Below are 16,187 nucleotides of genomic sequence, written 5' to 3' on the forward strand. Positions count from 1 at the left end.
ACCGGAAGATTAACTCCCAGTTGAGTCAAGTGATTATGATACCCAGACATTTTGAGTATATGTTCACTGACAGAACTATTCTCCTCTATTTTGCAGCTATAGAACTTATTGGAGACTTCATATCTATCAATCCGGGCATTTGCTTGAAATATTAACTTCAACTCCTGGAACATCTCATATGCTCCATGACGTTCAAAACGTCGTTGAAGTCCCGGTTCTAAGCCATAAAGCATGGCACACTGAACTATCCAGTAGTCATCAGCTTTGCTCTGCCAGGCGTTCACAACGTCCGGCGTTGCTCCTGCAGCGGGTCTTGCACCTAGCGGTGCTTCCAGGACGTAATTCTTCTGTGCAGCAATGAGGATAATCCTCGAGTTACGGACCCAATCCGTGTAGTTGCTACCATCATGTTTCAACTTAGCTTTCTCTAGGAACGCATTAAAATTCAAAGGAACAGTAGCACGGGCCATTGATCTACAACAACATAGATATGCAAAATACTATCAGGTACTAAGTTCATGACAAATTAAAGTTCAATTAATCATATTACTAAAGAACTCCCACTTAGATAGACATCCCTCTAATCATCTAAGTGATCACGTGATCCAAATCAACTAAACCATGTCCGATCATCACGTGAGATGGAGTAGTTTTCAATGGTGAACATCACTATGTTGATCATATCTACTATATGATTCACGCTTGGCCTTTCGGTCTCAGTGTTCCGAGGCCATATCTGCATATGCTAGGCTCGTCAAGTTTAACCCGAGTATTCTGCGTGTGCAAAACTGGCTTGCACCCGTTGTATGTGAATGTAGAGCTTATCACACCCGATCATCACGTGGTGTCTCGGCACAACGAACTGTCGCAATGGTGCATACTCAGGGAGAACACTTATACCTTGAAATTTAGTGAGAGATCATCTTATAATGCTACTGCCGAACTAAGCAAAATAAGATGCATAAAGGATAAACATCACATGCAATCAATATAAGTGATATGATATGGCCATCATCATCTTGTGCCTTTGATCTCCATCTCCAAAGCACCGTCATGATCACCATCGTCACCGGCTTGACACCTTGATCTCCATCGAAGAATCATTGTCGTCTCGCCAACTATTGCTTCTACGACTATTGCTACCGCTTAGTGATAAAGTAAAGCAATTACATGGCGATTGCATTTCATACAATAAAGCGACAACCATATGGCTCCTGCCAGTTGCCGATAACTGTTACAAAACATGATCATCTCATACAACAAATTATATATCATCACGTGTTGACCATATCACATCACAACATGCCCTGCAAAAACAAGTTAGACGTCCTCTACTTGTTGTTGCAAATTTTTACGTGGCTGCTATGGGCTTAGCAAGAACCGTTCTTACCTACACATCAAAAACCACAACGATTTTTCATCAAGTGTGTTGTTTTAACCTTCAACAAGGACCGGGCGTAGTCACACTCGATTCAACTAAAGTTGTAGAAACAGACACCCAGTAGCCACCTGTGTGCGAAGCACGGCGGTAGAACCAGTCTCATGAACACGGTCATGTATTGTCGGCCTGGGCCGCTTCATCCAACAATACCGCCAAATCAAAGTATGGCATGCTGGTAAGCAGTATGACTATTATCGCCCACAACTCTTTGTGTTCTACTCGTGCATATAAGATATGCATCTACGCATAGGCCTGGCTCGGATGCCACTGTTGGGGAACGCAGTAATTTCAAAAAAATTCCTACGAACACGCAAGATCCATCTAGGTGATGCATAGCAACGAGCGGGAGAGTGTGTCCATGTATCCTCGTAGACCGAAAGACGAAGCGTTAAGTAACGCGGTTGATGTAATCGAACGTCTTCGCGATCCAACCGATCAAGTACCGAACGCACGGCACTTCCGTGATCTGCACACGTTCAGCTCGGTGACGTCCCTCGAACTCTAGATCCAGCTGAGGCCAAGGGAGAGTTTCGTCGGCACGACAGCGTGGCGACGGTGATGATGAAGTTACCGGCGCAGGGCTTCGCCTAAGCACTGCAATGATATGACCGAGGTGGAAATCTGTGGAGGGGGGAACGCACACGGCTAAGAAATCAACTTGTGTGTCTATGGGGTGCCCCCCTCCCCCGTATACAAAGGAGTGGAGGAGGGGGCCGGCCGGCCTCATGGGGCGCGCCCCAAGGGGTGGAATCCTACTCCTACTAGGAGTAGGTTTCCCCCTTTCCTAGTCCAACTAGGAGGGGAAGGAAGGGGAAGAGGGAGAGAAGGAAAGGGGGCCGGCCCCCTCCCCAATTCGGATTGGGCTTGGGGGGCGCCTCCACCTGGCCGCCTCGTCCTCTCTTCCACTAAGGCCCATAAAGGCCCATTAACCCCCCGGGGGTTCCGGTAACCCCCCGGTACTCCGGAAAATGCCCGAACCTATCTGAAACCTTTCCGGTGTCCATACATAACCTTCCAATATATCAATCTTCATGTCTCGACCATTTCGAGACTCCTCGTCATGTCCGTGATCACATCCAGGACTCCGAACTACCTTCGGTGCATCAAATCACATAACTCATAATACATATCGTCATCGAACGTTAAGCGTGCGAACCCTACGGGTTCGAGAACTATGTAGACATGACCGAGACTCATCTCCGATCAATAACCAATAGCGGAACCTGGATGCTCCTATTGGTCCTGCATATTCTACGAAGATCTTTATCGGTCAAACCGCATAAGAACATACGTTGTTCCCTTTGTCATCAGTATGTTACTTGCCCGAGATTCGATCGTCGGTATCATCATACCTTGTTTAATCTCATTGCCGGCAAGTCTCTTTACTCGTTCCGTAATGCATGATCCCGCAACTAACTCATTAGTTACATTGCTTGCAAGGCTTATAGTGATGTGCATTACCGAGAGGGCCCAGAGATACCTCTCCAATACACGGAGTGACAAATCCTAATCTCGATCTATGCCAACTCAACAAACACCATCGGAGACACCTGTAGAACATCTTTATAATCACCCGGTTACGTTGTGACGTTTGATAGCACACTAAGTGTTCCTCCAATATTCGGGAGTTGCATAATCTCATAGTCATAGGAACATGTATAAGTCATGAAGAAAGCAATAGCAATAAACTAAACGATCATAGTGCTAAGCTAACGGATGGGTCATGTCAATCACATCATTCTCTAATGATGTGATCCCGTTCATCAAATGACAACTCATGTCTATGGCTAGGAAACTTAACCATCTTTGATTAACGAGCTAGTCAAGTAGAGGCATACTAGTGACACTCTGTTTGTCTATGTATTCACACATGTACTAAGTTTTCGGTTAATACAATTCTAGCATGAATAATAAACATTTATCATGATATAAGGAAATATAAATAACAACTTTATTATTGCCTCTAGGGCATATTTCCTTCAAGAGGACGGAGGGTCCTCTCCGACAACAGTTTGGTGGGGTGGTGCGATGAAATCCAGTGATTTCTTCTAGGTGTCACGTGTTCGCTTGTTGTCGGCGGCCTTGATGGTGTCTTGCGGTGGTCTGGCCTCTCTTATGCTTATTCTAGGCGGTTTGTTGGAGACGAATAGTAGTGCTTTTATCAGCATGTTTGAGGGTTTCCTTAGCAACATGTATTATTCAGTAGTGTGGCTTTATATTTATAAAGCGGACAAAAGATTGTTTTGTGAGAGAGAGAATAAAAGAAGGGTAAAATAGGTAAATCTAAAAGGACCAACAGTGGAAAACCGTCTATGCACCAACCAACCACTTGCGCGGTTATCATGTTTCCAGAAAAGGCGAGTGTAGCCGTAAAGGTATACATCTACCTGTCATCAGATGACAAAATTAATTCATTTAATTTCTTTTGGTATGCGGCGATTCGTCGCATCAGGCATCTATCTATCATATGGTTGATGGCATCAGGCAGGCATTAAGGACAAAGCATCTAGAGTATGTTGGAAACCTGGGACATCAAGAGTTTATATAGTATCTTTTACTAACAACTTGGCATAGCTGTGATTTGTTTGCTGAACCAAATTATTGTTATTTAACCTCTCAAATTGTTTGGATGGCTTATTAGGAAAGTGAAGGGTTGGGTGTTGGATCTATCCTCCCCAGTGATAGGGACGATTTCTTTTAAAAACTCTGACAAGTGGAGTTTAGATACTCTGGATCAACCTTGTCTGCAAGTGCTCGGGTTAATCGATAACTCTGTTTTCAACGGTTTAATAAAAGGATAGTCTTTCCATAGTAAATATATTAATCTCTTTCCGGTGAATTTGCAGTTTTCTGCATTTTGTTACCTACCAGTTACTATTTTCTATAATTCTAAAAAGAAACTTATTCCGTACTATTTTGTACCACCATGTTGCATGCTGTGTACCTGTAGTGCTACTTGTTCCAACGCTTATGAGCTGAGCTATGATATTACTTTGAAGTCTATCTTTGACATGTTGGATTACACCTGCTGAAGAATGTACAGAAAACAGTATACATCCTATGTGCCCCATCCTTCCCTGTCTCTGAACTTCATTCTTCCTTCAGAGACAGGCCTTGATCGCTCAGGACTCCCCAGAGCATCGCGTAGCAGCGCCTTGTTTCCGCTTTGTTCTTGATTCACCTGTTCCCTACAAATTTGATCAAGCATATGTTTCAGGGACAGGGGAACCAATGTGGCATCAAGCACAGTTAATCAGCATCAACTGGGCATCTAAAACATTGATGCTTAATGCTCTCGGGGTTGCGACAAAGAGAACACTTCTTTCTTAAAAGATTATCTTTCGTGAGATGATAACACCTAAACTTCCATCTAGAACTTCGCCGAAACCTGACACCATCATTAGATTTCTCAGTATCTTCCAAGACAATGAATGTACTGAAAAATCCTTACCAGTAGAGATGTCCCAAACCAACCTTTCGTCATCATAAGATATTTCACTATCTTCACGTTGCCGACTAATCCTCAATCAGGCATCACACCAGATTATACATCCTCGGGTGCAGAGCAAAACAAAAATTTACTAAAGCAAAAATAAAGTTACTCTATAACATGTCAGCCATGCAAACTCTTTATCTGCGTCCGCGTACATCGTGTCCATAGAAAATGAATTATCATGTTTTTCTTGTTTATCTGCTCATAAAAATGAAATCAGTCTAAGCATTGTATTTGATAGGTACAAACATACTCATACAGAAATAGACTTCAATTCTTGTAAATTAACCTGCCGTCGATTTACCAAATATCCTACAAAGTTCCAACTAACAAAACCGATACAAAGATGTAAATCTTCAAATCAGCAAGTTGTAAGAGCAAGGTTTTCATAAAGTAAATATCCATGTCGTAAGATTACAATTTCAATCTGTAGAAAGATTTTCTGCTGGATGCCTAGGCAATGCATCGCAGCAGGCATCAATCATGGATCAGGGCATCAGGCATCAAGGACATAAGCATATATGTTGGATACCTAGGACATAAAGAGTTTATCCTTCAACGACTTGACATAGCTGTGATTGGTTAGCTCAATCAAATCAGTAATTTTACTGTTGAATTTTTTGGATGGTTGATCAGGAAAGTGAATAAGAAACACTTGGATGTTGGACCTACCCCCTGTGGTAGTGACAATTTCTTTAGTTTATTCACAAGTGGAGTTCAGATATTTTGTAGATCGAACCTGCCAGCAAGTGAATTTATACGCTTGATATTTACTCCCTCTGTAAACTAATATAAGAGCGTTTAGATCACTAAAGTAGTGATCTAAACACTCTTATATTACTTTACGGAGGGAGTATTTTCTTTACCGATAACTTCACTTTCTGTTGTTTGATAAGAGGATACCCCTCTTTAGTAAAAATCTATTATTTCACTTTCTCGGTGAAGCTGCAGCTCTCTGCAGAGTGTTGGCTATCTATTACCAGTTTTATTACTACTTTCCGGATCAGACTGAATAGGCACCACTTGTTGATTTTCTACTTCCTTAGTACAGTCTGTGCATTGGTTATTGAGTATGACAGCTGAGCAGCCCCTGTTAATATTCAGCTCCCGATAAGTAATCAACATTAAACTAGCTGATGGGAGAGCCATCTCTCCAGAGGACTTTCTGAAGATTATCTTACCCAAATTACAACTCACATCATGAAAAAAACTGAACAGTTGTAGCTTTCTTCCAGAGATGGCAAATCACAAAAAGTTCAAGTGCTGGCATAGCTAATAAGTTGTATGTTTTGAGAAATATGTTTATGGAGGTGTAGTGGGAGCTTTCTACTGTGAATGCTTGGCAGAGCATTATGACAGGACAATGACAAGTTGACAGCAACTAAACAGGAACAACCTTTATTATGCATCTCAACTTCTCAACAATGCCCCAACAGAATGCCTCACCTCATGTAGGAAAAAATATATTTTGTACAAAGAACACGCGCATGTAAAATAGGATCGTTCCAGCTGAAAACCGGACGAATTCGCAGAACCAAAACTAAATACTCAAGATTCCAAAACCTACTCTAGCTGCTGCTGGTGGTCATCTCCGTGCCAGGCCCAGACTATGTCCTTCAGCGCTGGCCGGATGTCCTCCAATAGCTCCCGGTACTCCAGCGGATCACCACTTGTTTGTTTCATCTCAATGAGGTGGTGGGAAGGTGTGATCTCGAAGATCTCCATGTCTAACTGTACAGCACCATTCCTTCCCTCCTTCCTCGCTTGCATCTTCACCACGCCATTGTCCTTCTTCCTTACCCTGAGATTCAGCGCCTTCGCAACATATTCCAGCTTCGAGATGATGGTTGAAGCAGGCTTGTCTGAAGTGAACCTTGTCTCCTTTCTGCAGTCCTCTTGGATGAATAGGCCGGACAGGTCAAACCCCGTGGAGAAGGAGATGATCTCAAAGGCATTTAAGTTTGTCACCATTAGGGGCTTCACATCTTCATGAGTGTTCTTCCTTGGCCTCACACCAGCTGTAGGAGGAGCATTTGTGATGACATTCTCACTGGGAGTTCTCTCCTTCACTGCAAGGGTGCCCCTTGGACCTTTCCGGAACCAGGTAGACTCTTTTATCTTCTGGATAGATGCCCTGGTGCTTGGATTGGGGTCCAGGATCTTGAGCAAGAGCTTCTGGAGTTTGTGTGAGAACCAGCCGGGGCACCTGAAATCTCCTTGCTCAATCTTCCGGTACATGTCCATCAAGTTGGAACCATGGAAAGGGAGATAACCAGCAACAAGAACAAAAAGGATAACACCACAAGACCAGATATCTGATTTTGCACCATCGTAACCTGTCTTGCTGATGACCTCCGGAGCTACATATGCGGGTGTTCCGCAGGTGGTGTGGAGCAAGCCATCTTGCCTCTTTGACTCTGAAAGGGCGCTCAATCCAAAATCCGAGACCTTAAGGTTCTCATTCTCATCCAGGAGCAGGTTCTCCAGCTTGAGATCCCGGTGATACACGCCTTGGCTGTGGCAGTAATCCACTGCACTGATGAGCTGCTGGAAATACTTATGTGCAGCACCCTCTGTGAGCTTGCCACTCTTTGCAACCTTGTCAAAGAGCTCACCGCCTTTCACATACTCCATGACAAAGTATATTTTGTTTCGTGTCGCCATGACCTCATGAAGCTGAACAATGTTCTTGTGTGCCACCAACCGCATGGTTGTGACCTCACGCCTGATTTGCTCCGAGAGCCCAACCTTGAGCACCTTCTCCTTGTCCAGCATCTTTATGGCGACGCTTCGGTTCGACTCTAGGCTCCTTGCATAGTGCACCTTGCCGAATGTTCCTTTCCCCAACAATCTTCCCAGCTCGTACCGCTCCATTAGAATCTTCCCTCTGTTTGCCATGGCTTCAAGCTGCATAAAACCACAGCCTATATTGCGGCTATAATTCAAATGGACTGCAGCACTTCAACCATCCTCTCCAAGGTAGTCTTGATCCACCACAGTGAACAACACTCTCATGTCTTTGTCTCGACGGAGTCTAGATGGTGCAGAGATGATGCAAACAAGATGGTTGCTCGCATAAAGAGTCGACCAACTCAGCTCCTGTGGAGAAGCGGCAATCTCCTTTATCACGCAGGTGAAGTTTCTTCTAAGCAAGCACATCTTTCAGCATTCCCCGAGGCTTTGAGTGCTTGTTCTGTATTGGAGTTCTCTGCAAATAAGAAAATAAATCTTCAGATTCTGCAATTGAAAATTCAAAATATGCCTTTGTATGGATTACTGAAGAAATAACAAAACATTTATTGGTTGGTTTTACAACTAGAGGATACAGAAGAATGGTGAATCAAACTAAATTCTCGCATAATCTTTAGAGGAAACAATCTGGCAGGATCAGGGACATGGTGGTTTATATGAAACAAAACATTTGTTCTGTGCACACGGCAAACTAGAACCAACAGAAAACATATCTGTAATTCTTCTTATTTTATTATTACTTTAGAATCAAGGCTGCATACTTGTGCAGAAAAGTGTAAACATAGGTATGAAGAAAAGTCAGAGTTCAGAAGCAACTCGCTGGTTCTCTGGATCTTTACCGCTTGGGGAAAAAAATCGTATGTATTTCTAACAAACTATAGACATTGTAGAAACATAACACGGTCAACAAATTCATCATGGAGAAAAAGGCCAAATAAGTTTAATTTTGCAGAGAATTGCGCTATTCCTCCATCCAATCCTAAAACTGAGAGCATAACAACTTGCAAATTCCTAGATCCATCCAACCGCAGGAATGCACCGCCGTACTCGGCTGAAAGCGGCCTCGCCGACAATTAAAAGGCCGTAAATTTGGCTCATATGTGCCCAAACTCTGGTAGACGGGAAAGAATTTCTTCTCCAGTGATTCGCCCTTGGCAAAACTGAAGAAGACGCACAAACTAGCCAACAAGGATGCCTACATCGACGGCTCGCATTGAGGCTGAACGGAATCAAAGAACATCAAAGAACGGGGAGGGGTTGCGTACCTTCCGGCGGCGCCAAGAGGGGAGGCTCCGGATCCAAGCCGGGACCTCGAGGCAGTTCTCTCTGTGTCTGTGCCTCTGTGTGAGTTGCTGGAGTTTTGTTTTGGGGTGTGTGCTTGTGGAGGAGGAGGCCGCTCTTCTTATATAAAGCGGAGCAGAGCAGAGCAGGGCAGGGGAGGAGCCGCCGGAGGGAAGGGGCGAGGGAGGAGAAGAAGCTAGTTTTGGTGGATTTGACCAAGATGCCCCCGGTGCGTTTCCTGGGCACCGCATCGCAGAGGGGCATATTCCTGGTAGAGTGGTACAAATCGTATCATTGTGTCTTCATGATTAGGAGAGAGGAGAATTATGCTCGCACGACCCGTGATGTCATATTAGGTAGCACGGAGTATTTATAAGAACATCCTTATAGAAATTGAAAAGTACATTCAAATCTTTGGGGTACCGAAGCCTTCTTCCTCTTGCATCCATTGGCGGCGCCCCGTGAGCAAAGTTCGTTGCCGTTTTCTGGGTCTCTGTCTCGGTGAAGAAAACTTGTTTAAACCTAGGAGCTTGTGGAAACAATGGTCTGGAAATCGTCGATGCAAACCTAAAGATGCTGATGACCACAATTAGCGTAGCAAATCGTTAGCCAGGGGAAGAAAACGTCATATAGGGCCTGTATAACGATGTAGGTCTTGTCACAACTCTTCGACGCTCTCCGACGAGGACAAAACCGACTAACCTTTATCGATCAGAACTGAAGCCGAAGGACCAAGACGGAATCGGAGGGGACGGCCTAATTTAGATTTTCGGTGTGCTCAAGCTTTCCCTATTACTCCCTCCATTCCTTTATATTAGGTGTATTTGTTTTTTGGTAAAATTCCACAATATAAGGTGCATTTGTTCTAATTCCTCGTGATTCCGTTATTGACCCTCCAGAAAAAGGAAAGTATCTCCCACCTAATTGCATGTATCTCTCCTTGTACAGAAAAAAGGAAACTATATCTCTCCCGATTGCATGTACTTGTTTCTTTCCTAGCCCAAATGATTTACTTGCCGCTAATAAATGAATTGGACAAGGGTAATTGCATGTATTTGTTTCTTTCCTAGCCCAAATGATTTACTTGGCGCTAATAAATGAATTGGACAAGGGTAATTTCATCCTAAATTGTCTATAATTATGTACCTTGGTCATCGTGCCAAAAATATGAAGGAAATATGCCCTAGAGGCAATAATAAAGTTACTATTTATTTCCTCATATCATGATAAATGTTTATTATTCATGCTAGAATTGTATTAACCGGAAACATAATACATGTGTGAATACATAGACAAACATAGTGTCACTAGTATGCCTCTACTTGACTAGCTCGTTGATCAAAGATGGTTGAGTTTCTTAACCATAGACATGAGTTGTCATTTAATTAACGGGATCACATCATTAGGAGAATGATGTGATTGACTTAACCCATTCCGTTAGCTTAGCACTTGATCGTTTAGTTTACTGTTATTGCTTTCTTCATGACTTATACATGTTCCTGTGACTATGAGATTATGCAACTCCCGATTACCGGAGGAACACTTTGTGTGCTACCAAACGTCACAACGTAACTGGGTGATTATAAAGGTGCTCTACAGGTGTCTCTGATGGTGTTCGTGGAGTTGGCATAGATCAAGACTAGGATTTGTCACTCCGATTGTCGGAGATGTATCTCTGGGCCCTCTCGGTAATGCACATCACTATAAGCCTTGCAAGCAATGTGACTAATGAGTTAGTTACGGGATGATGCATTATGGAACGAGTAAAGAGACTTGCCGGTAACGAGATTGAGCTAGGTATTGAGATACCGACGATCGAATCTCGAGCAAGTAACCTACCGATGACAAAGGGAACAACGTATGTTGTTATGTGGTTTGACCGATAAAGATCTTCGTAGAATATGTATAAACCAATATGAGCATCCAGATTCCGCTACTGGTTATTGACCGGAGACGTGTCTCGGTCATGTCTACATAGTTCTCGAACCCGTAGAGTCCGCACGCTTAAAGTTCTGTGACGATCGGTGTTTTGAGTTTATATGTTTTGATGTACCGAAGGTAGTTCGGAGTCCCGGATATGATCACGGACATGACGAGGAGTCTCGAAATGGTCGAGACGTAAAGATCGATATATTGGACAACTATGTTTGGACACCGGAAGTGTTTCGGGAGGTTTCGGACATTTACCGGAGTACCGGGGGGTTACCGGAACCCCCCGGGGAGTATATTGGGCCTAATAGGCCTTGGTGGGAGAAGAGGAGGGGCGGCTAGGGCAGCCGTGCGCCCCCTCCCCCTCTAGTCCGAATTGGACAAGGAGGGGGGGCGACGCCCCCCTTTTTCCTTCTCTTCCTCTCTCCCTTCCTTCCCTTCTCCTACTCCTACTAGGAAAGGAGGAGTCCTACTCCCGGTGGGAGTAGGACTTCCCCCATTGGAGGGCCCTCCTCCTGGCCGGCCGCCTCCCCCCTTGCTCCTTTATATACGGGGGCAGGGGGTACCCTAGAACACACAAGTTGATCATTGATCTCTCCCAGCCGTGTGCGGTGCCCCCCTCCACCATAATCCACCTCGGTCATATCGTAGCGGTGCTTAGGCGAAGCCCTGCGTCGGTAGCTTCATCAACATCGTCATCACGCCGTCGTGCTGGTGAAACTCTCCCTCGAGCTCTACTGGATCGTGAGTTCGTGGGACGTCACCAAGCTGAACGTGTGCTGAACACGGAGGTGCCGTACGTTCTGTACTGAGGATCGGTCGATCGTGAAGACGTACGACTATATCAACCGTGTTGTCATAACGCTTCCGCTTAACGGTCTACGAGGGTACGTGGACGGCACTCTCCCCTCTCGTTGCTATGCATCACCATGATCTTGCGTGTGCGTAGGAATTTTTTTGAAATTACTATGTTCCCCAACAGTGGCATCCGAGCCAGGTTATTGCGTAGATGATATATGCACGAGTAGAACACAAGTGAGTTGTGGGCGATACAAGTCATACTGCTTACCAGCATATGTCATACTTTGGTTCGGCGGTATTGTTGGATGAAGCGGCCCGGACCGACATTACGCGTACGCTTATGCGAGACTGGTTCTACCGACGTGCTTTGCACACAGGTGGCTGGCGGGTGTCAGTTTCTCCAACTTTAGTTGAACCGAGTGTGACTACGCCCGGTCCTTGAGAAGGTTAAAACAGCACTAACTTGACGAACTATCGTTGTGGTTTTGATGCGTAGGTAAGAACGGTTCTTGCTCAGCCCATAGCAGCCACGTAAAACTTGCAACAACAAAGTAGAGGACGTCTAACTTGTTTTTGCAGGGCATGTTGTGATGTGATAAGGTCAAGACATGATGCTATATTTATTGTATGAGATTATCATGTTTTGTAACGAAGTTATCGGCAACTGGCAGGAGCCATATGGTTGTCACTTTATTGTATGCAATGCAATCGCCCTGTAATTGCTTTACTTTATCACTAAGCGGTAGCGATAGTCGTAGAAGCAATAGTTGGCGAGATGACAACGATGCTACGATGGAGATCAAGGTGTCGCGCCGGTGACGATGGTGATCATGACGGTGCTTTGGAGATGGAGATCAAAGGCACAAGATGATGATGGCCATATCATATCACTTATATTGATTGCATGTGATGTTTATCCTTTATGCATCTTATTCTGCTTTGTTTGACGGTAGCATTATAAGATGATCTTTCACTAAATTTCAAGGTAAAAGTGTTCTCCCTGAGTATGCACCGTTGCCAAAGTTCGTCGTGCCGAGACACCACGTGATAATTGGGTGTGATAAGCTCAACGTTCATCTACAACGGGTGTAAGACAGTTTTGCACACGCAGAATACTCGGGTTAAACTTGACGAGCCTAGCATATGCAGATATGGCCTCGGAACATTGAGACCGAAAGGTCGAGCGTGAATCATATAGTAGATATGATCAACATAGTGGTGTTCACCATTGAAAACTACTCCATCTCACGTGATAATCGGTTATGGTTTAGTTGATATGGATCACGTGATCACTTAGATGATTAGAGGGATGTCTATCTAAGTGGGAGTTCTTAAGTAATATGATTAATTGAACTTAAATTTATCATGAACTTAGTACTTGATAGTATTTTGCTTTTCTATGTTGTTGTAGATAGATGGCCCGTGCTGTTGTTCCGTTGAATGTTAATGCGTTCCTTGAGAAAGCAAAGTTGAAAGATGATGGTAGCAATTACACGGACTGGGTTCGTAACTTGAGGATTATCCTCATTGCTGCACAGAAGAATTACGTCCTGGAAGCACTGCTAGGTGTACCACCTGCGCCGGCAACTGCAGACATTGTGAATGACTGGCAGTCACGTGTTGATGACTACTCGATAGTTCAGTGTGCCATGCTTTACGGCTTAGAACCGGGACTTCAACGACGTTTTGAACGTCATGGAGCATATGAGATGTTCCAGGAGTTGAAGTTAATATTTCAAGCAAATGCCCGAATTGAGAGATATGAAGTCTCCAATAATTTCTACAGCTGCAAAATGGAGGAGAATAGTTCTGTCAGTGAACATATACTCAGAATGTCTGGGTACTGCAATCACTTGATTCAACTGGGAGTTAATCTTCCGGATGATAGTGTCATTGACAGAATTCTTCAATCACTGCCACCAAGCTACAAGAGCTTCGTGATGAACTATAATATGCAAGGGATGGATAAGACAATTCCCGAGCTCTTCACAATGCTCAAGGCTGCGGAGGTAGAAATCAAGAAGGAGCATCAAGTGTTGATGGTCAACAAGACCACCAGTTTCAAGAAAAAAGGTAAAGGGAAGAAGAAGGAGAACTTCAAGAAGAACGGCAAACAAGTTGTTGCTCGGGAGAAGAAACCCAAGTCTGGACCTAAGCCTGAGACTGAGTGCTTCTACTGCAAACAGACTGGTCACTGGAAGCGGAACTGCCCCAAGTATTTGGCGGATAAGAAGGATGGCAGGGTGAACAAAGGTATATGTGATATAAATGTTATTGATGTGTACCTTACTAGAGCTCGCAGTAGCACCTGGGTATTTGATACTGGTTCTGTTGATAATATTTGCAACTCGAAACAGGGACTACGGGTTAAGCGAAGACTGGCTAAGGATGAGGTGACGATGCGCGTGGGAAATGGTTCCAAAGTCGATGTGATCGCCGTCGGCACGCTACCTCTACATCTACTTTCGGGATTAGTTTTAGACCTGAATAATTGTTATTTGGTGCCAGCGTTAAGCATGAACATTATATCTGGATCTTGTTTGATGCGAGACGGTTATTCATTTAAATCTGAGAATAATGGTTGTTCTATTTATATGAGTAATATCTTTTATGGTCATGCACCCTTGAAGAGTGGTCTATTTGTGATGAATCTCGATAGTAGTGATACACATATTCATAATGTTGAAGCCAAAAGATGCATAGTTGAGATAGTGCAACTTATTTGTGGCACTGCCATTTGGGTCATATTGGTGTAAAGCGCATGAAGAAACTCCATACTGATGGACTTCTGGAATCACTTGATTATGAATCACTTGGTACTTGCGAACCATGCCTCATGGGCAAGATGACTAAAACGCCGTTCTTCGGAACAATGGAGCGAGCAACGGATTTGTTGGAAATCATACATACTGATGTATGTGGTCCGATGAATATTGACGCTCGCGGCGGGTATCGTTATTTTCTCACCTTCACAGATGATTTGAGCAGATATGGGTATATCTACTTAATGAAACATAAGTCTGAAACATTTGAAAAGTTCAAAGAATTTCAGAGTGAAGTGGAAAATCATCGTAACAAGAAAATAAAGGTTCTACGATCTGATCGTGGAGGAGAATATTTGAGTTACGAGTTTGGTCTACATTTGAAACAATGCGGAATAGTTCCACAACTCACGCCACCCGGAACACCACAGCGTAATGGTGTGTCCGAACGTCATAATCGTACTTTACTAGATATGGTGCGATCTATGATGTCTCTTACTGATTTACCGCTATCGTTTTGGGGTTATGCTTTAGAGACGACTGCATTCACGTTAAATAGGGCACCATCTAAATCCGTTGAGACGACGCCTTATGAACTGTGGTTTGGCAAGAAACCAAAGTTGTCATTTCTTAAAGTTTGGGGTTGCGATGCTTATGTGAAAAAGCTTCAACCTGATAAGCTCGAACCCAAATCGGAAAAATGTGTCTTCATAGGATACCTAAAGGAAACTGTTGGGTACACCTTCTATCACAGATCCGAAGGCAAGACATTCGTTGCTAAGAATGGATCCTTTCTATAGAAGGAGTTTCTCTCGAAAGAAGTGAGTGGGAGGAAAGTAGACCTTGATGAGGTAACTGTACCTGCTCCCTTATTGGAAAGTAGTTCATCACAGAAACCGGTTTCTGTGACACCTACACCAATTAGTGAGGAAGTTAATGATGTTGATCATGAATCTTCAGATCAAGTTACTACCGAACCTCGTAGGTCAACCAGAGTAAGATCCGCACCAGAGTGGTACGGTAATCCTATTCTGGAGGTCATGTTACTAGACCAAGGCGAACCTACGAACTATGAAGAAGCGATGGTGAGCCCAGATTCCGCAAATGGCTTGAGGCCATGAAATCTGAGATGGGATCCATGTATGAGAACAAAGTATGGACTTTGGTTGACTTGCCCGATGATCGGCAAGCCATAGAGAATAAACGGATCTTCAAGAAGAAGACTGACGCTGACGGTAATGTTACTGTCTACAAAGCTCGACTTGTTGCGAAAGGTTTTCGACAAGTTCAAGGAGTTGACTACGATGAGACTTTCTCACCCGTAGCGATGCTTAAGTCTGTCCGAATCATGTTAGCAATTGCCGCGTTTTATGATTATGAAATTTGGCAAATGGATGTCAAAACTGCATTCCTGAATGGATTTCTGGAAGAAGAGTTGTATATGATGCAACCGGAAGGTTTTGTCGATCCAAAGGGAGCTAACAAAGCGTGCAAGCTCCAGCGATCCATTTATGGACTGGTGCAAGCCTCTCGGAGTTGGAATAAACGTTTTGATAGTGTGATTAGGGATGGCAATGGGTACCCATTACCCGCGTACCCGGTGGGTAAAAACCCTATTAGGGTATGGGTATGGTTTAAAAAATTACCCATGGGTACATAAATAGAAAAAAATTCAAACCCATTAGGTATAGTGGGTACAGGTATGGTTTAGGATAACCCATACCCGCTT

At 43.9% G+C, this 16,187-nt stretch overlaps 1 protein-coding gene across 1 annotated transcript; it reads right to left on the reverse strand.

Moving 5' to 3' along the window:
* Positions 1-6,305: 6,305 nt before the first annotated feature.
* Positions 6,306-9,210, reverse strand: LOC109770353 (CBL-interacting protein kinase 15). The gene is made up of 2 exons (XM_020329054.4): positions 8,951-9,210; positions 6,306-8,142 (listed from the first exon to the last, which is right to left on the reverse strand). The coding sequence occupies exon 2, from the start codon at positions 7,845-7,847 to the stop codon at positions 6,498-6,500; it is 1,350 nt and encodes a 449-aa protein (XP_020184643.1). The 5' UTR covers positions 7,848-8,142; positions 8,951-9,210; the 3' UTR covers positions 6,306-6,497.
* Between the last annotated feature and the right edge of the window lie 6,977 nt (positions 9,211-16,187).

The sequence above is a fragment of the Aegilops tauschii genome, chromosome 4 (genome assembly GCF_002575655.3).
Source record: "Aegilops tauschii subsp. strangulata cultivar AL8/78 chromosome 4, Aet v6.0, whole genome shotgun sequence".
NCBI lineage: Eukaryota > Viridiplantae > Streptophyta > Magnoliopsida > Poales > Poaceae > Aegilops > Aegilops tauschii.